Genomic DNA, 22,233 nt, shown 5'->3' on the forward strand with positions numbered 1-22,233 from the left:
CTGGAGACGTTTCCCAAGGTCGTGTTCTTCTTCCCAGGCCTCTTTCCTGGATGGTGGTGTTTCAGGCGTCAGATTAACCCAATGGTGGCGGTCATCACGACACCACTCCCGCCGCCCTCGGCACACTCTCACACTGCTGGTACATTATTTTCTAAAATGTGTTGGTGAGGTGCCCGCCGCCATCGTGCTCCAGAAAGAACAGCAGCTGTGCATCTGCTGGGTCCCCTGGGCCCCTCCAGGGTCTGTCCAGGCTCCAGAATTGCCCTGTGCCCCTTGCCTCAGCCTTCTGCCCCGTCAAGCCTGTCTTTTCAATGTTCTACCTGCCTCCTGGCAGCGCCTTGACCTGTCACCATCCAGCAGACAGATTTGCTCATTCATTTGCTCATTCATGTATTTATTCCCTCATTCATCCATTCATCCAGGCAGCCTCTGTGTCCAGTGCCTGTGGGTGAGCCCAGGCACAGCCTCTCTTCCTCCTCACCCAGCCAGACATTCCCTAAGCATCACCGCTTTCCTGAGAGCCATCTCAGCGACCCCCTCACCCTGCTGCTCCTGCTCCGAAGCTCTCGTCATCCATCGTATTGAATCGGGCGCAGTCTTCTGTCTGCACAGACACCTCCCCGTAAAGGACGCTGAGCCCCTCAGATGAGCTTACGTTATGCATGACGTGTGCTTGTGTTTCTTACGCCATCCTGGGTGCGCAGTGTGCATGAGTCCGTGGTAGGTGGTCAGCTGGTGTGAAGGTTGGATTGGGAGCTGCCTGTGCGATGCTCTGAGGCCTCGGCGTCACGTCTGTGGAGGGTCACGCCTGGCCAGCATTCCATATGACCGGACTAGTCTTCGTCTTACGGAGCCCATGTGCTCACGGGCTTCTCCACCCCTCTGACCTGGGTGGCTGTGAACTGTACAGGAGCGAGCTACCGAGCCCGGGTCACGTGTACGGCAGCTCTGGCTGCACAGGCAGGGAGGCGAGCAGAGATAGGGCCGGACCGTATGCCTGCCTGCACCACCCATTAGCCCCGGGTACGTCTGTGCAGCCTTGCCCTGTATAGACTGTTCATGTGCTGGGAAAGGGTGCTGCACAGATACATGTGCACACGCTCAGCCCGCGTGCGCTCCTGGCTGGAGGGACGGGTGGCTCGGCAGCAGAACTCCCACCTGGCGATTGGGATAAGCCAGGCCTGGAAGGGAGACATGCTAAAGACACATCCCTTGCACAGTTGTGAGGGTCACACAAGGGGGTGCTAGGAAAACACTTTGTAATCGGCAAAGTGTGAGATGTTACGGTTACCGCGTGTCCCTGAAAAGCATCCTGGTCGCTTAGATCAGTGTGGCTGGGAACTGCACCCCAGGACCTAGATGGCAGGGAGGGCACCCCAAGGTAAAAAGCTGTCCTTCTGGGACACCCAGCTGCCCTTCTCGCACCTGCTGGAAAAGATTAAACCCCTCAGTTACACGGAGAACCCAGACATGACAGATGTCAGTCTGAGCCTTCCTGCAAACTTAACAGCTGTCTGTTACATTCTGGTACAAAGTACAAGTCAGAACGAACCCAGATGTGTCTCCATCAGTCCTTTAAAAGAGAGGAACCAGGCTGCATCCAAGCTCATCCCAGAGGCAGGCCCCCCACCTGAGCATTCCCTGCAAGGCCAAGGTCTGGTCTGGTGTTTCCCGACCCCTTCCTCCCCAAGCCCCTTGCAGAGGCCCCCCTTGCAGAGGGGAGCAGGACTAAACTGCTGCCACTGCCGTGCCAGGGCACCGCACACAGGAGCAGGACACTGACAGCCTCTTATCTGCCCGCAGATGGAAGTGGACACCGAGGAGAAACGCCACCGCACCCGGTCCAAAGGGGTTCGAGGTACGTCCACCCCGCCCTGGGTGCCATGCAGCCGAGCCGGCCACCGCCTTCCTGGCCGCTGCCTCGACACTGCTGCTCGGGAGTTTCGTGTGGAAGGGGTGCCTGTGCTGGGTGGTAACTTTTGTCCGTTTCCCGTCTCTCCACAGTTCCCGTGGAGCCAGCCATACAGGAGCTGTTCAGGTCAGTGCGGGGGTGAGGCGTGCCCATCAGCAGCTGAGGGAAGCCTTGTGTCTGGGGGTGGGCTGTGCCTTCGAGTTCACGGTGGCCTGTGAATGCCCCCCTGCGCTGATGAAAGCACCGCCCCCCCCAGACTCGCTCTAAAGAGTGTCCCCAACCCTCCAGCCCACCCCCCTCCGGGTTTCTGGGTGCTCTCTGTCTGGGGGGGGCCTCCTCACTGGTGCCGCGGAAGCGTTCGGTCTCAGCTGCCTGCAGCCCATGGCGCCGGGGTAATGAGTCCCTTCCTGTTGCAGCTGTCCCACTCCTGGCTGTGACGGCAGTGGTCATGTGAGCGGCAAATACGCGAGACACAGAAGGTAATGCCTGCGTTTTTTCACACTGTTCTGTCTCCAGGGACTCATGTAGGGACCCAAACCAAATGATGAAAATGAGCGGGCAGGTGCTCGTGAAAAACGGTGCGTTAGACTTCATTTCCCTCTGACATGAGCTCAGTCCTTGGCCTCTTGTACAGGTTCGCAAAACGTCAGCCATTCTGACTGTCTCGTGGGGCACAACTTAGGATACTGCATCAGCTGACACGTGCTGAGACCGGCCTGAGCTCGGTCCCGTGTGTGCGGGGGGGGGGGGGCAGCGCATAGACCCCGCCGTGTCGCTGCAAGGTTCCCTCTCCTCCCCCATGTTCCCCTGCGGTGACTGCAGGGCGCTGAGTCACAGTGTGACCTTCTGGACCGCTCTGCAGGGACATGGCTCCCATGACTGAACACGGTCCTGGGATAAGAGCCCCCAACCCGGTCCCTGGGCGGCTACAGGGGGAGTCACAGCGGGAGGTAAGCGGGATGCATGCCTAACGGCAGTGGATGCCGGGATTCGGTCCGTCACGGAGCCCAGAGGCGTGGTGGCCAGGGGACCACTGCTGACAGGCATCACAGCAGAGGCTGGGAGGCAGGACAGAGCAGTCTCCACGTTTACTTTCCGCAAGCAAGTGCTTCTCGGGGATATTACAGCAGCTTTCCCTTTCAGTGGAAGTTTCCGTTATGATGAGTTGGAAGTGTTCACCGGCCATAATAAATCCTTAGCTACCTTTTCACAAACTAGGTTGCTGGGACTAAGGTCGTTCTGCGTGACAAACCGTCAGGAACCAAACCACATAATCAAAGCTCAGAGCCAAAGCAGGTGTGCCTGCAGGCCTCGGGGTGACTGTCACTCACTGCCTCACATCCTAGGTCCTTTTCAGCTGAACATTAATTTATGGGCAAAATCAGGCAATTATTTTGAATGTCCTTTAGTTAAATCAAGGGAAAAATTACAAATTATTTCCCAAATTCCCACGCTAGCATTCAAGGAGGCAGGGAATTTTTAACGAGCATCTGTGATAAGATGGTTATCAGACTCCTGTTATGTTTATATCTAGACCAAAGGAATGGTGAGCCCTTTCGTAAGGGAATTTTGGTATTTAAAATGTTAAACTTAAGTTATTGTTCTTATATAAAGAGTAAATTGTTATAATTTATATGTAATTTAAATAAGTAGTTTAAAGCATTTATATATTTTATAAAGGAGTATAGGTGTAAATACTTCATCTAAAAGTATTTAAAAAACTGTAGCACTGGGCCAGCCAAGTGGCACGTTGGTTAAGAGCTGGCTTGAAACACCAGCTCTGAGCAGCATGGCCCCAGTTCGGATCCCACATTAAGGCCAGTGACGCTGCGCCCTCTACAGCTAAGATGCTGAACAACAGCTCGACCTGGAGCTGGGCTGCCGTGAGTCGCCGGCGACGGCGTAGGCTGCAGTGGGGCTGGCCGGCAGCTGGCGTGAGCTTTTGTGAGCTGCTGTGAGTGGCCGTCCACTGGCCGGCGAGTGCAGTGATGCCAGCAATGGCCAGTGAAGTAGCGTCCCCCACAACTAGACTGAAGAACAAAAGGTCAGCAACTTGTCTGTTCCCCTCCCCCAATTCCCCAATAAAATCTTTAAAACAAAAACAAAAAACTGCAACACTTATGTTTCCAATGGAAAACCATATTACAAACCATGAGTGGGCTCTTAACTTTTCCCCTAATCATCTCTTAATTAGTTGTAGTTAAACTTGATGATACTATTATGGAAAGAAAGATTACATTTGGTTAAAAAGTTTTAATTAGGTGTCAGCCAAATATAATTTCATAACCACAGTTTTGAAGGAAAAATCATGACGCACCCACAGAATGGTTCAGTCGCTTGTGTCGCTGCTGGGGGCCTCCCCATCCAGCTGTGCACTGCCGCGTCCCCGTGAGACGCCCCTGGGCTTGGGGGGGCTCCTCCCCTGCTCCTGCAATGGCCTCAGACGTGGGCCGGGCAGGGCGTGAGGGTGGCCTTTGGGACGCATGCTGGTGTGGGCATAGAGCCCGAATCTGACAGGAGCCAAGTGGATGGGGATTGAGGGGGGGTTACAGAAACACCCAAATGGGAAAATTTTCCAACGAATGTTTTAACTTAATTGAAAATAATGTTAGCGCTCTTACCATGAGTCATACTGTGTGTAATTATAAGAATTTCTAAAATCTTAATGGACATAGTGAATTAGGAAACGTAACGTGGTCTAGAGGATGAAGAGCTGGCCCCAGTCCAGAGACGTAGTGTTTCCTCTGCACCACCAGTGCGTCAGGGGCTTTGGACAGACTGTTTAACACACGTGGACTTCTCTTTCCTCAGTTTGAAATGAGAGAGTTGCAGACTTTGTCATGTTTAACTAATTACCATTCAGAACTTATGTCACCCGATGAGCCTCCTCTCAGGGGACTGTCCCTGAGGTATCAAGTGAGGCTTTCTGAGTTGTACTTTTTTTTATGTCTATATATTATCAGTAATTTTAGGTAAGGGATGACGTTGAATTTCTTAAACAGAAAAGTGCCCCTTCTACTAGATAAAGTTCACGTATCCATGAACAGCCTTTGACTAGTGCTATTGCAGATTTGTGAGGTCTCAGTGACATCTGGCTTTGTTTTGTTCTGATTTTAAAAGCTGTCCTGCTGTAAAAGTCTCTCCCCTCTGACAGCCAGTCATGCAGACACACACCCACACACTCCCCTCACACCGCGTGACTTGACCTCTGCTGCTGGGTCTCTGCGGAGACCCAGGGTGGTTGCAGGTGTCTTCAGTGTGACAGGAGTGGCAGTCTTAGTCTGGATTTTGATACAATTACTCGTCCTTTTGGTGTTTTAACAATAAATTTTTTAATGACTGTATTCTTCTTAGGGCAACAGTTTTATCCATGTATCCCATCAGTTCATAGCCAAACAAAATGTGTATTTTGGTACATTGAGGCTTCTATTTATTTGGACATGCAAAAAAATAATTTGAGTCAGGTGTGTGGCATCAACAATGTAAAAAATGTCAGAACAAATTTTAGGAAATTTGATTCCAAGTGATAGAATTATGCCTACCCGTTAATCTTTATTTTTAACATAAGAAAACCTCTAAGGAAATCAGATATTATTCACAGTTTCAGTCTACCACTTTATTGCTTCGTAGGACGTACATTGTGGTGACCCTTGGGAGGTGGTCATGCTGCCTCACTGTGTCTGGCTTCCGTGGTAGCGGCTGAAATTGATGGCTTGTTTATTTATTTTCAGCTGATAGAGGTGGGGCTGTGGTTTGTAAGAAATTGGGAGAGAGGAGAATCAACCACTGCGTAACACCTGTGAAAGAAAAGAATAACTTGAAAAAGGAATTCACAATTTCAGATCCTGGTTAAGAAGTGCGGGGGTAGGAGTTAAGGTTAAAATACTTTATTGGACAGTCTGCTTTAGTTCAAAAATTGCATCCTTGAACAAAAGAGAATCTATTCATGAATGTTTATTTGTGTTAATAGTTTATGAACAACCTGAGTTAGCTGATAAACACTCATGTAACTGCACAGCTAACAGTTAAATCAAGAGATAAATTAGGAAAAACATAAGGGAAATGGAAACATAATTTTACTGGAGACCCAGGCTATATCAGGGGTTTTAATATCATCTTACATTTAGTTCTGAGCCTCTTGGCAGCCAAGGCCAAAATGAAGAAGATGAATGGGGGTCCCATATCTGAGACACGCATACATCGGCGCCTCAGACAACTGTCGTCGTGTCACTGAAGACGGCTCTGCTTCAGTTCCCATCTGGCCGCAGGGCTCCAGCTCAGTCAGCATTTCCGGGCCGGCCTCTCGTGCAGCTAACCGGCAGAACAGACATCTATCTTCAGAAACTCCATGAGGATCTGGACACGTGAATCTGACTTCTGTTTTTCCAACTGAGGCTTTATATTATTACTAGCATATAAGTATGACAAAAACACTGTGGAATTTGCATTCAAGGCCAGGAGCAATTCCCCTGTTATGAAGCAAAATACCCACTCATCTGCTCTGTACAGAGCAGCTCTGACGGCTTCCTTCCGACACACACCGTCGCGTGGCTGTGCTGTGGCTCGGTCCCTTGTACTGCCGAGTGCGGGCGACTTTTCCAAAATGGTGCCAACTGTAGCTAGAGCCTTCCTGTATTGCAGAGCTTCCTTTATCAGATGCAGACACTAGCTCTTGGTCATCCTGAGGTTTCCATTTTAGTTGTTTGATGCCCAAGTTCAGGGCAGGGCACTTCCTGGACCGCCTCCACTCTCCTCCCTAGATGCCCTCTGTCCCCAGTGTGCAAGCTGACTTATGACCTGCAGGCATTTAAACCACCCACGGCCGGAAAACAAGGGTTTCCCACATGCTCACAGCTGTTTTGCGGTGGGTGGTGGTAGGAAAATAATGGAGGATGTGGAAGCCACGAGTGGGGTTTAGGAGCGGCAGGCCCGCTCCTCCTCCTGACCTTACAACAGGTGTAGGCCCAAAGGCGCCCAGCCAGGTGTGACGTGCCAGATCCCGCCGGATGCGTGGCGCCGTGGGGCCACAGCTGTTCAAGTGCCCTTGGCTGCTGAGCCTCGGGCCCCCCTGTGGGGCCAGGGCCTGGCATTCTCTGGGGTCAGCCTCCACACCAAAGATGGGCATCTTCTATCTCATGGAGGGGTGAAGACATGGTGAAAAGAGCCCCGCCTGTCACTCTGTCTGTAATTGTCTTAGGACATTTCAAGTTCCTGATCAAGACATACCATGTTAATCCAGAGTGTTCCACCAGCTGATCCTAAATTACGAGCTAAGATGCCAAATGTCAAAGCTTTTCTGCAAAAATCTACTTGTGAACATTTGACTAAGATTGAAATTCTGGTGCCTTATATTCAGTTTATGTTTTTCCTCTCCATGTTGATACAAAATATTGTTTGGATTAGAGACAAAGTGTGCACCTGATGGTTCCAGAGGAATATCTGTAGAAATTAAGCTCATCAGCAAAACAATGGTTGGCTTACTGTTCTTAAAGTTTTTTTCTTAATTTTCCCAATAGAAATTAGAAATAGGAAGGAATCCAAATTTATTAATATCGCTTACTAGTGTACTATTAAACAATGGAGAGGAATTTGAATTTCAGGCTCCCTTCTCATAGGTATGCACATACTGGGACATTTGAAATTAACTGGATTTACTTACTTCTTTCTAAATAGTGCCTTTTGTATAAGCCTCTGATGAGAGGAGGCAGACAGACAGCCACTCACATTGATTTATTCTTCACATATCTGCTTTGTGTACTCTCTGGATTTATTTCTGAAATTCAGTGGATTGCAGTTAAGTTTACCCTTCACTGCATTTTTAAAATTATTTGTTGAGCATACGGTCCTGATGAAATATTGGATCCAGAATATAGCTTTAGAGTCTTGCACACTCAACAAGCACCCAAAAGCTTGGTGATGGGTGTTGCTATTATTTTAAATCCTCAGTTTAGAGAATTCAAAGCCAAATGAATTGATCTTGAAGCTTTACAATTAAAAGCTCCAAACGGTAGCTTTCCTTTTCATTAGAAGATGACTGCTGCTCCCTGGCTGCCTGGTTCCTTATTCAGACTTCTCCATCCTGTACACCTTCACAGACACCAGTGTGGTTGCCGAGTGGCAGCGGCGGGTAAATAATTGCCTGTCTTCACGGGGGCTTGTTCTGAGCTGAAGTGCAGGGCTGGCTTCCTGGTGCATGAGCCTCATTCGCATTCCGCCGGCAGCCCCAGGGCTGTATTACTCATGCCTTCACAGAGGCGCTCACGAAAAGCCTTGGAACACGCCCAGGTGCTGGTGAGAGGCAGTGGGGCTCTGCACCGTGGGCTGAGCCGGGCCTCCGCAACCCAGAAACAGAGAGGGAGGAAGAGGCGGGAAGACAGAGACAGACAGACACAGGGACGCCTCTCCCTCCCTCTTAGGGGTTTCACGTTGATAGGAATTTCATTTGCATGAAAATAAAATGCCCTAAAAATAATTGCATTTTTTTCTAACCACGCTTGAAAGTTTAACACAATTTTCCACGTTTAATTACAAAGCTGATTTTAATTAGTAAGGCCCTGCATGTGAAAAATGAAGATTCACTTGGCTGCACGGGACACGTCGCCATGTCTGGCGAACGCTCTGATTAATGTGTGGCTGCTGTACGGTGGGGCGCATTGTGGGGTGTTCATGGGAGACTGTGCACGCAGCCACGCAGCCAGTCTGCTGCGCTCGTGTTCATGGAGCCACAAGAATGAGGCCCCCGTCCTGTATGAGACACCGTTGTGCACGCCGCCCCCCATGCATACACTTTACGGCACGCCTGTTCTTCTGACTGTTTGTCACTGATCCTATAAATCAGAAGGTAGGACATACATATTTTAACACCAACTTGATGGCTTACACAGTTGCACATACAGCAGAAACACTCTGATGCCTTGTTATTAGTCATATGTAAAAATACACAAAACTCAGAGTCTTTTGGGGCTCTGGCAGTTCACCTTCATTGTCACAATATACCCTCTATTAAAAAAAATAAGATTTCTGGCTTTTGTCCTGGGAAAACTATTTGCCTGCTTCTAGTCTGCAGTGTATCTGCCCAGATGGACAGATTTGGGCACTGTTTACCGCGCTACAGACTTTAGAACATGGTGGGACCAATTCTAAAGGGTATTTAAACTGTGAAACAAAACGTGTAATGCATTTCAGGAACTACTTTTGACCTTTGATAAAATTTTTCAAATCTTCTCACATTCAAAGAGAAGGAACGTAGGTACTTCAGACAGTCTCCATATAAAAAGATCCACATGGCTCTAAGACGTCAGCAGCATCGGCGAACAGCACAGCTGTTGTCCGGGTTCCCCGCCGGGCCACCCCCAGCCACTCAGGACCGCAGCCTTGTGCATGGGGAGTGTGGCAGAAACGCAGCGGCCACTTCTCAGCTCTGATGCATGGACACACGGGCCTGATGTGGCTGTGATGGGTGTTAGAGGGGCTGACCCTGCTGTGCGACTGTGAGCAGTGACCAGACAGCTCGCAGGCTTTGTGACCCACAAGCTGGTCCTCCCACTCGAGTGTGTGGGTCTCTGCTGGTTCTTAGCCCAGGAACTGGCCAGGCCGAGCCTGAGTCAGCTGGCTGTGGGCGCCGTGCACTGAGGGGCGTGTGCCCCCACTTAGCGTGAGCATGGTGCTAGAGGGTGGACAAGGACAGTGCGAGCCTGTCACACCACGCTAAGGTAGTTCAGGTGACGGATCCAGGCAGGCAGCAGGACGTTCACGCTGTCATTCTTACTACTCATGTCCCCGCCCTGAAAGACGGAGGCGTGGCCAGCAGGACCCTTGCGATGCTGACTGTAAAGCTGCGTCCCTCCTCCTCTGACTTGTCCTGAACAGGAGATTGTGCCTCAAGTATTAGACCCAGAATTTGGTGGACACCCCAACCCCTGTGCCCTCTTCCTGCCTAATGCGGTAAAACAGACAGAGAAAGGAGATGCCGTCTTCGTGTGACGTTGCTTTAATCTGATTTTAGTGTTTTCAGCCAAAAATGTTTCTGTGCAAACAATGGAAAACCCATCGCAGACGGGCTTAAACAGCACAGCCTGCGGCGTGCACACTGGGTGCCGAGGTGACCTCGGTCAGGGCACCTGCTGTGTGACCAGCACCTCTCTCATAGCCTCTCGGTCTATGTCCTTACCTCACCCTGGGAAGACTGTAGCCATGCCCGGCCGGACCTCTGCCCCCATACCCGGAGGAAGCTGCAGGGACTCATTTCTGGAAGCTCCCTCAGAAAAGCGAGGAGGAACTTTCTGGAGCCCCCCATCGCCGTCCGCAGAGCTCCAGTGCTCTGGGGGTCACGGCCGTTCCCGAGCCCTCCCTGACCAGCAGGTGCGGTCATCTTATGATGTTAAGCCCATCCCTGCAGCTGGAGGCTAGGTCAGCTTCCCCCAGGCAGGGGTTCTCCAAGTGGGGTCCCCTGACCTGGAATCGCAGCATCACCTGGGAACTTTCTAGAAAGGCAGATTCTTGGGCCCCAGCCCAGACCTGAATGAGAAGCTGTGCGTGGGGCCCAGCAGTCTGTTGGCACACGCTTAAGGGCACTCTGATGGTCCCACGTGTCAGAAGCGCTGTCCAAAGGACAAGCCTGTGTGTGCAAAGGGCAGGTACCCGACTACGTGGAGTTTGCAGGTAACAGTGCAGAGGGGTTTATTCCGGATAAGCAACCAGGAAACAAGGCCCACAGCACAAAGAATCTGAAAACCAAAACAAACAGGCGTGGAGTGACAATCAAAACCTTGCCCCAAAGAGCGTTAGTGCCAGGTGCTGCCTTCCAAACCTGTCCCAGCCCCTGCCTCCTAGGCGGGATCTGAGCACGGCCCAAGAACTTGTACATCACCGAGCTGGGACCTGGAGCGCGCCGCCAGACTGCAGCCCTGCCTGTGACGCGTCCCGCCCAGCAACCCCCAGCCGTGATGTGACCCTAAAGTTGCTGCCACCAGCTTCACTCCCAAGGCCTCCGGTGACCACAGAGGATGACTTCTAACTGGGGACAGTTTCGTCTTCCATTTTACTCTGTTCACACTGTGGATTCATGAAACTGACAATCAAGGAAATACTGAAGCATAGTGCAAGGGCTGTCTGTCTGTCTGGGGAGGAGGGGGCAGCCTGATGCAGACGGGTCAGGGCTGTGGGCCAGGCGGCTTCTCCAGGCTCAGCCCTTTCCCACATTGGGATCCCCCTGACCATCGCGGGGCTTCCGGTGGGGTCCAGAGGCTCGGGGCGGTTCAGAGCCCCCAGCCAGACCCTGCCTATGCGTGTCTCTGGGCCAGGGCGCAGTCTGAGAGCCAGGTGTGTGGTCCTCTGGCCGTTTCTGCCCTGCAGCCTCTGCCTGAAGAGAGCCCAGTGGCCAGGAGCACACGGGTACAGAGGGCAGAGCGGCTCGGCCAGAGAAAGCCTGGGCGTGGCCTGGGATTGTGGGGAGCCCTTGCACGCCTCACCCGCTAAGGACTGCTGGCCCGTGAGCCTCCCTCAGCCTTTCCGGCTATTGAGATGGGGCGTCAAGATGCCTCACCTTCTCTTTCCTGTTAAGGGAAAGCTCTGAGCTGCCCTATACACCGCTATTAAACTGTGATGGGGAAGCTAGTCTACGGGCCGTGAACACTGCCTAAGGCTGTATTCCACCTCATCAGAGGTCAGCTCCCAGGCAGAGGCTACGTTTCCCAGAACTCTGGGGACATGAGAGCATCTTGGAAGAAGTTCTATTCATGATTCACTGACGCTCTCGAATCACCTCCTTAGCCCCTCAGCCAATCTGATGGCTTGTTGTGCTTCTGATGAGCTGTTGAGCTTCAGGCCAGAGAGCTGGCAGACAGGCCAGGGCAGGACAGGAGTGGGCCGGCGGTCCATTTATCCAACCTTCCCACCCGGTGCAGGATGTGAGGGCTGAGAGGGCGGGGGGCAGAAGCCGCCGTCTGGGGACCGTCCATCCTGGAGCCAGTCCCCACTGTAGCTTGTGCTTCACAGGCAGGTGAGCAAGTTAACTATCCAGCAGCCACTTGGCACTGGGTCCAAGACTGCACCCCAAGCGTGGGACACACACACTCAGAGGAGACGTGGCCTGAAGGAGGAAGCAGGCGTCCAGTCCAGCAGACGTGTCCTTCATTCTAACTTGAGATGTGCCGGCTGTGTCCAGCTGGCCATGTGGGGGACACACAGCGATGGTGCTGGCAGCTGCCAGGAAGAGGCCTCGGCAAACAAGAGCATAGGAGTGGGGGGGGCTTCAGGCCCTGCGCCCTTCCTCGGGGCCCCTCTGTGGCCTTCATGTCCCTGGCAGTAGCCATCTCAGCAGCTGGCTGCGTGAGGGCACGTTGTCGTGCTGAACGGGGCCCCTGGGACTGTGTCCTCAGTCCCCTGTCACCTGTGCTTCCTTCTGCCCACAGCTCCTAGGCCAGGCCCCTGTCCATCCACTCAGCCCTTCTGCCGAGTCCGGCTAGCGGGTCTGGAAAGTGTTGATCGGGCTGTTAGAATAAGGCACCAAGCTCGGGCTTGGAGGTGAGCGTGGTTCTGTCAGAGAAGCTCTTAAATGAACCCAAACTGATTTCTAGTAAATGCCGGTGGGCCGAGGACAGGAGATGTAAGGCTTTTGCCCAAGGCCCCTCGGGCCCAGGCGTGGCTCCTGTGTCCTGCCCGGGCCTCTGCGGGTGCTGCCCAGGCCCTCCAGGCATGTGGCACGACTCCTGATCTCCGGAAGGGCTGAAAGATCCTGGGCTTTTCAGGTTTTGAAACACTTCAGAATCTGAAAAGATGAAAAGTTGGCTTTTCAAATTTTTTAATTGATTCTCCCAGGGAGTTTTATTAGCAAGAGAAGCAAAAGAAATACTCTTTGGGCTCAAGGGTGACTTCAGATTAAAGGTGGCGAAATGCCCATTTTCTTAAATAAGGACTAAACATAAAACTGCAGAAGAAATCACTGTGGACTGGGGCAGCCTCTCGCTAGTGCCTGCTGTGCCGTCACTGCTCGCCTGCAGTGTGCGACATTTGCCCAGAACACTGGTAACCCCGCTAGATTTTTTCTTTGATTTTTAATGCATTTTTGCTACTTTTCAAATCTCTTATTATAGATGTAAACTTGTATTTTTAAAATTTTTACTTAACATCATAACATGAGCCTTTTCCGATGTCATTAAATATTTGCATTTGCATTTGCGTGGTCACTCCCATCCTGAGGCCGTATTGTATCTTATTGTTGGAAATGATTTAGGTTTTTCTGACTGTTTCCATGTTGCCAGCCACAGTGACAGGCGTCTTTCCACAGTCCTCCCTTGCACAGACTGCCGGAGGAGGAGGGCTGACAGGACAGGGCAGAGCTGCTCTGTTTCTTTCCAGCTGTGTTCCCACAGCACCTGCTGCAGATAAGATGGAACATGATTGCTTTAAAAATACTCCCTTCTTATTCAGAAAAGAATTATCTTGTTTGTAAAAGGGTTAATTTCTAAAGCCTTGATCACTTTTTCAACAATGCCATTGCTAGAAAATTCTGGAAGAAGTCATGGTTCAAAATGGGTCACACCTGTTTCCTTTGGAGAATCGTCTCACTTATGTTTGGGTGAACTCGCCTCCCGGCTCCCTCCTCTCCAGACTGACTCCAGGAAGGTTTGATTCCTAGAGGACCCTGTCCTGGTCACCTGACATGTCCCAACCCCTCTCCCCTCAGCCTCAGCTTCCAAGCACAGGGAGTAGGAGAGAAGCTGAGTGGTTGGACGGCCACCAAAGCCACAAGCCAGAGTGTGTCAGTGCAAGGACAGAGCCTGTCATGTGGCCACGTGGAAACTGCCCTCCCTCCATGGCGTGTCCTCGTGCTTACGCACTGATCTGGGGCCCTGGCTCCTCTGAAGACCCCTGCGCGTCTGACCAGCCCTTCCTTTTGCAGACGAGGAGCTCGGACCACAGCTGTGGAGCGACCGCTCACAGACACAGTAAACGAAGAGGCGTGAAGCCCAGCTCGCCGGGCCCCAGGCCAGTTTCCCAAGGGAGAAGTCTGAGAGCCTGTGCAGTGCTGCGCTAAGACCTGCCTGCCCACCCACACGGAGCTGCGTGGCAGTTCCTGAGAAAACCGATGGAAAAGAGGGGAAATTGTTGTCTGCTGAGTGTCCTAAACATGGGGACAGATGACATGGCTTCTGGCGCCACTGGAAGTGTCCTTCATGTGGAAGTGACTGAGTGAGCTCGATGGCTTTACTGTGAGGCTGAGAGCGCCCCCCAACCCCCTTCCTCAGGTCCCTCAGCACCATGTGAAGGAAGAAGACTGCATTTCCTGTGAAAAGAAAGAACGTTCTGCACTTTAACCCCAGATCTGACCGCGAGTGCAGTGAACCAAGCAGGTTTGGCTGTGTTCACAGCTGACCCTTCAGAAGCCTGCCCCCTTTCCACGGGTGACAGTGGGGCAGTGCTGGGAGCTGCAAGGAGGACGCGATGGCCTTGTGAGGCAGTGCCACGTGGGCGCCCTGCTGAACACGCGAGAGCCTCTTCCTTCACCAGTACACATGACATCTCTCTCTCACTGTGAATGAGCCGTGTGCTCACGGGAGGGCCGGGTCTGCACTGTAAGAGTGTCCCTTTCCTTGTTGCCAAAGACCTGCACATCTCAGAAGTTGGTGTGAGGGAGAGACACAGAGTTGGCGTTCACATGCGCGCACGCACACACACACCACGACCTCACACCCAACTGGGACCCCAAGTGAATTCTCGTCTAAGGAAACACTGTGACTGCTGTAGTTGGTGGTATGCTGGCCACTTCCGCCTTAGCTCTCCTGACTGAAAGTACTGGAGGCCACAGCCAGGTCACAGCCACACTGGGTATGGCCCCCATGGGCACATTCCAGTTACAAAACCAAACAGGCTAGAGACAGACAGACACAGATGCTGACCCAGAGAAACTGAGACACCCAAGAGCAGCACAGTGGGTGCCGTGAACTCGTCCTCAGATGCCTTTGCGTAGGTCGTGCTCCATCTCATCTGACGTGGGGGACCATCTCTTCTCGAGATCGCTGTGGAAGCACAGTTCAAAATGCATGTTGTCTGTCACAAGAAACTCTAATGTCTCTTGTCATCTGAGTTTAGAAAAAGAAAAAATGGTACTACGAATAATGGAGCTGCACAGCCTGCAGCGCAGTGACAGTCAATGCTGTTAAATGCACGCCCCGAGTTGTGTTTGCACGTGTGTGTATCTTAGACCAGGGCAGTAAACACCATCAATTCATTATTTGCTTTCTTAGGACAAGTATTCCTGACAGTTATGGGGAAAGTAAATAACTGGAATACACGTAGCTGTGTCCACTGCGATACTATCCAAACCCGGGGTGGGAAACCCAAAGGCAGGTGGATTTGGTTGAGAGCTTACACTCAACGAAAAAAATGCAGGCACAACAGAGTGTAACTAGCCACTGCCACAGAAATTACCATCAGGGCAATGTGACAGAGAAAACATTTTCTAATCCTCTTTATAATGACTAGATTTTAAGGCTCGTTGTAGCCTGGTGCCCATTAAGCTATGGAGCAGCTTTGAAAACGTGTGGAGTAAGAGCTCATATATTTTGCTTGCAATAACCTATTAAAAAATGCATGTTTAAGAAGCTTCATAATTTCTATGAAAGGCATATTTTCCCTGGAGTGTGCATATGTGTGTGTGTGTTCTTTGTGTCTGTGTAATATTAAATGTTGTATATCTGTCATATATTTAGATATGATTATATTTCTTTGAGCTAGAACACTCATGCATCTCCTCCATATGCTAAATGTGTAAATATCTCAATCCTTCAACTACCAGAATTATAAATATTTCCCAATTGAATAATTTTTTTAGCAACTACATAAAGACAAAGTACTCTGTCCTAAAGCATCGTTCCTAGTACTCATTCCTAGAAGTGGAATCTAGTATGTATTTGAGGAAAGTAGGAAGTTTTAGCATTTTGTTTTTATGTATTTCCTTACATATTTGCCCCCAGAGCAAAGATGTAACTTGTAGATTCATGAATTCTTATACAGCTTGCTTTTCAGTTCTTCCTAGCATCTTAATTACTGTAATTCAAGGTGGTAGCACTGGTGTGACTTCAGGAGCTTGATCCTGTTGCTACAGTATTAAATATTACTACAATATTAGATGTTGCCACAGTTAGGTATTGCTACAGTATTAGGCATTACTACAATATTAAACACATTGTGGACTGGTGACGCAGATTTGCGTCTATATATTTAAATGCCTCGTCCTCAATGTGTTAAGTGCTTCTACAGTATTGAGTATTACTAGCATATTAACTGTACTAACGGTAATGAATATTACTACAGTATTAAATATGACTAAGGGTTGAGTACTGCTATAGTATTAAGTGTAGCTACAGTATTAACTATTACTATAATATTAAGTATTGCTGCAGTATTGCAGATTACTGCAGTATTAAGTGTGGCTTCCGTATTAAGTATTACTACAGTATTAAGTGTTGCTACAGTATTAAGTACCTGTGGCAGTACAAAGTAGAACAATCACTTGCTAATGATGTTGTCACAGTTGCTGCCTCAAGCACTGAATGTCTTCATCTGGACTAATACAGACCAGATAGTCTGTGCTGCTGTGTGAATGTTTAGTGTGACCTGACTGAGAGTGTTGTTGTCAACTTGTAAATATTCAGGAAGATAAAGTTGAAGCTACTATGCTGTTGACAGCCTAACCAAGCATGGTGTTCCTTTCTAGCAGTCCTCTCTGTCTGGACATGTTCATTGAAGCTAATATGAGTAGGATGCTTCAGAGGCAGCAAGCACTAGGAATGCAGTGCGTAGATGGGTGCCCCCTAGAAGCCCTTTTTCTGGTTAATGTCCACTTCAACTTCTACTGTTGCCCGGCAGGAGAGACGCTTGCTTGGCTGGTGGAGAGTCTCGTACAATGCCGACCTTGTTCAGGTCACATAACCTCTCTGGCCTTTAGTATCTTCATTTTTTAGGTGGAAAAATGGATCAGGTGATTTCTAAGGTTTCTCTGTCCTCCAGATTCTGTTGTTTTTGGGACATTTTCTTAGAGTGTCTCCCAGCACCTGGGTCACTAGCTTGTAATAAAATGACCACTTCAGGAAACCCTGTAAACCACCCGAAACTTTTAGCTAAAATAGAAAGAGTCTACATATATTTATATATCAGTTTAATTCGCCCGTCTTACTGCCAAGAGGTATATTGTCCATTGGGATCATTTTATCCAAACATTCTCAACATCCTAGAATTGTAAGTGGCAAAGATAGTGTTTTGTAGTAGGAGAGGAGCTAGCACACACTTGGTTGGGAGCCAAATGCTGATGTAACCAAACCTAAAGACGGATAGGCCCGTACCAAAGAGTCCAAATATCAACCGGTGGGAAGAGGGCGCGGGATGCCCATGCCTGCATTTGGCAGAATGGACACTGAGGGCAGTTGATTATATGGCGCAGTGCCTAAAGCCGAGGAGACAGCAGTTACACTGAGAGAAGACGAGCACCCATGAAAAAGTCAAGAGCAGCATGAGGTGGTTTGCAGAATTGATGCTCAATGTCTAATGGTCCAGAGTTCTTTTTTTTTTTTTTGGTCAAGGTCCTGGGCACTGTTTTAAATTTCATTTTTCCATATGCTGATTGCCCATTTGTATATCTTCCTTGAAGAACGATACAGAGTCCTTAATGGCAGAGGATCCGGAACTGTAGACTGATCAGGAATGACTTTAGGACAGCGGTTCTCAACCTGTGGGTCGCGACCCCTTTGGGGGTCGAACGACCTTTTCACAGGGGTCGCCTAAGACCATCAGAAAACAAAAAGATATTTACATTATGATTCATAACAGTAGCAAAATTACAGTTATAGAGGAGCAACGAAAATAATTTTATGGTTGGGGGTCACCACAACATGAGGAACTGGATTAAGGGGTTGCGGCATTAGGAAGGTTGAGAACCGCTGCGTTAGGAGAAAGTAAAGCTTGAGGTGTGTCTTGAAGGGTCAGCAGGAGAAGGCATTCCAGGCTGGAGCAGTCACGAGCGAACATGGACTTGTAGGATGCAAATAATGGAAAGTGGGTGAGCACAGCGAAGGGTGAACATGGGTGTATGGGGGCATCTGAAATTCTGTAGGGAGGGTGTAGCAACATTTTATAGTTCTTAAGAGTTAAACAGATGGTGTCTGAGTTTACGATGGGGTTACACAGACTTAATGGCTAGTACTCCTTGCAGACCTCACTGAAATGACTGCCGAGTCTGGTTCTTTAAGGAAGAAGGGTCCTGGGGAATAAAGGGAGAGGAGGGGCCAGCATTGGAGTTTGGGGAGCTAGACAGCAGAGAATTGGGGACCGTGTGATCTAGCAGACAGCCGCCTCGACAAAAGCTGAATCCTAGGTGGCACTGAAGACTGTGACAGGAACCCCTAAAGCTCTGGAATGGGTGGTACTAGGCTCTTCTGGAGGAGTTGGTGATGGTAGGTCTGAAGCAGAGGCCCCATCCTACAGCTCCGCTCTGTGAGCCAGACGAGCTCCCTCTCGAGGTGGAACAAGCTTAGAGCATTGTCCTCGAGGGAGAAGAAGGCGCCTTGTCACCTGGAGAGCCGCAGCCCAGCAGGAGGCCGAGTAGGTATCTGTGCCCTGAAGGTTGAGACCCTGGGTGTCTGCCACCTGGACTCCGAGTACCTTGTCTGCCAGCACTGACCCTCCTGCACCGGGAGCTTGAAGGAGCCGTCTCTGGGGAGTCAGACCAACCAGAGAGGAAAACCAAATTCTTCATGTCGGCTTAGCTGGCAAGCAGCCTCATCAGATTGCTGCACCTGAAGCTCACCGCCCCTGTAGCCCTAAATGTGAGTGGACAGGCAAAGGTTAGCTATGGGGGGGGAGCCTCTGAGATGCAAACAATGCAGCAGAAAAGACAGCTTGGAGAAAATAGGTCATGTAGAGAAAGACATTGTCAAAAAAGTAATATCCTAAAGATATAGGAAGTTTATTGAGAAAACAATTAGGAGCTCTAAGAATTTTAGAAAAATGAAAGATAGCAAGAAATTAACACTCAAGAGAAGAACTGAATGTAAATTTGAATAAATCTCCCAGTTAGGCAGACAAATCTATGGGAGTGGGAAATTGGAGAGCAAAGATAAGACAATGAAAGAACCCACCCAGGAAGCACACCATCCCAATAACAGTAATTCCAGGACAAGAGAACAGAGTGAGCAGGAAGGATAAAATAGTGCAAGAAGCAACCCCAAAAATTTCCCTGAACTGCCTTTCAGACCAGAGCCCAGCAAGTGCTCAGCATAGTAGGTGAAAATATACCCCAATGAAACATAACCTGAATGTGAACTCCAAACAGGACGTGAAACCTGGACCCTCCCGCACGTGGGAGGTGGGGTGACGGGCCAGTCATGGCGCCTGCGCGTTCGTTTACCTGGGCTCCCCCTTGACACCAGCTTCCCCGTTATTCCTAAGACTCTCCCATTGGTTCCACGAGGTTTCTGTCAATCTGGGGACATTCCAGAATTATGGGGTCTTGCTGTCCTTTTACAAGGACTTGTATGTGTTTAAAGACACGAGCCTGAATGAATCCAGACGTGATGTGCGGCAGGCTGGCGTTCCCAGGCCCACAGCGCCTGCCAGGTGGAGGAGGGGCAGTGCCCACTCTTCTTTGTGTGCAAATTCTCTCCGTCCAGGCCACTGGCCACCTCATGAGCAGACGTGATGGTCACAGCATGTGGGTTTAGGAGGATCCACACTCCCCAAACCATGCTCCAAAACTGCCTTGCAAGGCTTCGCTTGGAAATACTTCCTACCGCTGGGGCTCGCGAACCAGGAGGCATCGGTCAGTTCCAGCAGGTCCTCGAGCCACATGCTGTTTGACACAGAGAGGGTGGAGTCTGTCCTGTGGCCTTGAACTTGGTTGTCACCTTAGCAGTAGATACTAGGACCTGGCAGTCAATGAGAATGGGTCACATAGAGAAGGGACAAAAAGGAATTGGTTTGTAGTTGGAGTGCAGTTTTATTTACGGTTTACATTGATGGATATAGAAAAATGCTCAGCATCAAAGTACATCAATTGGCAGAAGACGCTGGACATTTGAGACCGGCTAATACCAAACAGTTGAAAAATGAATCCAGTGGTTTACAAAATAAAGGATAAGGAGATAAAACAAACCCAGGTAAAAACAGAGGAACCATCTTCATTCTCATGCTCTAAACCTTGCAGACCCACCTGCAAGGTCTGAGCAACAAGTGAGCCATCTTAACGTTTCAGGCAGCTCAGTGTGTGAGTGACAGGAAAGAACCAAACCTGCACGCTCACCTTAGTGCTGGATTTATACCGGCTGAGGAAGATCCCCATTGCCAGATCAAGGTGGGGGCGTTTGAATACCATTACTGAGCAGCATGCAGGCAGCTGGGACTACGTCTGTGCTTCCCAGGAACCTGGACGAGTGTGATGCTGAAAGTCCGATGTGGCGTCTGTTTTCGTGAATGCCTGTTGCGCAGGTAGCTTTGATGAAAAACAGATGACTCAGATAGTTCATTAGTGAACTGAGGAGATAATAAATATGAGAGTGTAACAATAGTCCTTACAGCCACAAAGCCGGGCAGACCCTGCAGAGCAGAACGCTCACTGTTACATTTGCTGATTACTATGCCACTTGCACAATCACAGAGTGACCACATTAAACAAGTCGGCTCAGACCCAGGGCCATTTTGTGAGAAGACTGCTGCTGTGGGACTTAAACCAACTAGTTGTCATGTGGTGACAAGTGATGGAGTGGAGAGCCCGGTGGGAGGAGCCAGTGCCGCGGAGGTGACTGACTCCGATCCTCCCCAAAGCATGTAAAAATTCGCATAAAAGAAATCTCAGAACCCTGTTTATTTCATGTCAGACATACCGTATAGACCAATATTTGTTTTCTTCATCTTTTTCTGGTTGTAGTAAGTATTATGCTTGTTTGATTGTTATATTTTAAGAGATGATAACTTAAGAGACAGAAGACTGTCACCCTGTACCTCATAGGCTTGTGGCACTGCTCACACTCTGCCCCGTGGTCTCCTCACACCCCTCTAACCGGCCCCCCATTGCATCTTGCCCTGCTTTCTTACTGGCAAATGCGGTTGCATCGTTGAGTGTGTGAAGATTGCCTGTGTTCAAGGAGTGGCTGTAAGGGTCTCTACTGAGTTGGATTTGGTGGTGACTGCCAGTAATGCTGACTTTGTTTTCTGTGAAGCTGGGCATGGGGTTGACAAGCCAAGACCGCCGGCCTGCCGCCGAAGTTTGGGAGGTGCAGGTGCTGTCGTCAGCAGGCGGCTGGGGCTCCCCTTCTTTGAGTAGGTTATCACGTCGACAGATGTCATATGTCGTAGAATGTAGAAGCCCCAATATATGCAGAGCTTCCTCACCACTCACGGTTTCCTATTTCACATGAATGTATACAAGTTAGTACAGTGTGTGTGACCTCATTCTTCTGAAACGGGCATCACTGACTGTGTCATCAAGGGCGTGATGTTGTGAGGCGGTTCGTAAAGCAGCCTCGTGAATCTTATCAGAGCCCCTGCGTCGTGCAGGGTGACGTGGCGGGGAGCAGGGGCAGCCTCCGTGTGGGCGGCCGTCCTTGCCGGTGTCGCTCGCAGGCAGACAGGCCGGGCCTGGCGCGGCTCGTGTGCGCGCCCCGCGGTCCTGCGTGTGCGCCCCGCGGCTGGTGCCCCGCCGGTAACGCGCCTCTGTCTCTGTCCCCCCTTGACAGCGTGTACGGCTGCCCGCTGGCCAAGAAGAGGAAGACGCAGGACAAGCAGCCCCAGGAGCCCGCGCCCAAGCGCAAGGCGTTCGCGGCCAAGGCCGACAGCTCGTCGGTGGACGAGTGCTGCGAGAGCGACGCCACCGAGGACATGGACGAGCGGGACGAGGACGACGACGACGACTTCTCCGAGGACGAGGACGAGCCACGCGACGAGGACGACGACGAGGACGAGGCGGAGCGGGAGGAGGACGAGGACGAGGACGAGGACGGCGAGGACGAGGACGACGACGAGGACGACGACGACGAGGACGAGGAGCACGGTAATCCCCCCGGGGTCCTCGCGGCCCCTGCAGCCGCCTCTGCGCTGCGCCCGGAGCCCCGCCAGGCTGCGCGATGCTGGGCTCCGGCCCGGCCCCGCCGGCGTCCACGTGGGTCCCCACGGCGCCGGGCCGGACGCCTGCGGGGCGTCCTGGCACCGGCTTCGGTATCCGGGACCGTGTTTCTGGTCGAGGCGTCCGGCGTGCGCGCGAGACGCACAGTGGGAAGCGCTGCCCGGGGCTGCGGGTGTGGGCAGGCCTTGCGCGCACCGACTTTCCTCTT

General features: G+C 50.8%; 1 protein-coding gene across 19 annotated transcripts in view; it reads left to right on the forward strand.

Annotated features, from left to right (window-relative positions):
- The window catches only part of MYT1L (myelin transcription factor 1 like), a 738,481-nt gene that overhangs the window by 614,360 nt on the left and 101,888 nt on the right, over nucleotides 1-22,233 (forward strand). For 18 of the 19 annotated variants that reach the window (XM_019646295.1, XM_019646294.1, XM_019646293.1 and 15 more), the window contains 4 exons: nucleotides 1,804-1,858; nucleotides 2,005-2,038; nucleotides 2,329-2,391; nucleotides 21,640-21,953. In XM_019646295.1, the coding sequence (XP_019501840.1) occupies nucleotides 1,804-1,858; nucleotides 2,005-2,038; nucleotides 2,329-2,391; nucleotides 21,640-21,953 (466 nt within the window). The remainder of the gene's footprint in view (nucleotides 1-1,803; nucleotides 1,859-2,004; nucleotides 2,039-2,328; nucleotides 2,392-21,639; nucleotides 21,954-22,233) is intronic. The other variant, XM_019646303.1, reaches the window with a different exon arrangement.

Source organism: Hipposideros armiger, unplaced genomic scaffold, assembly GCF_001890085.2.
Source record: "Hipposideros armiger isolate ML-2016 unplaced genomic scaffold, ASM189008v1 scaffold_100, whole genome shotgun sequence".
Taxonomy (NCBI): domain Eukaryota; kingdom Metazoa; phylum Chordata; class Mammalia; order Chiroptera; family Hipposideridae; genus Hipposideros; species Hipposideros armiger.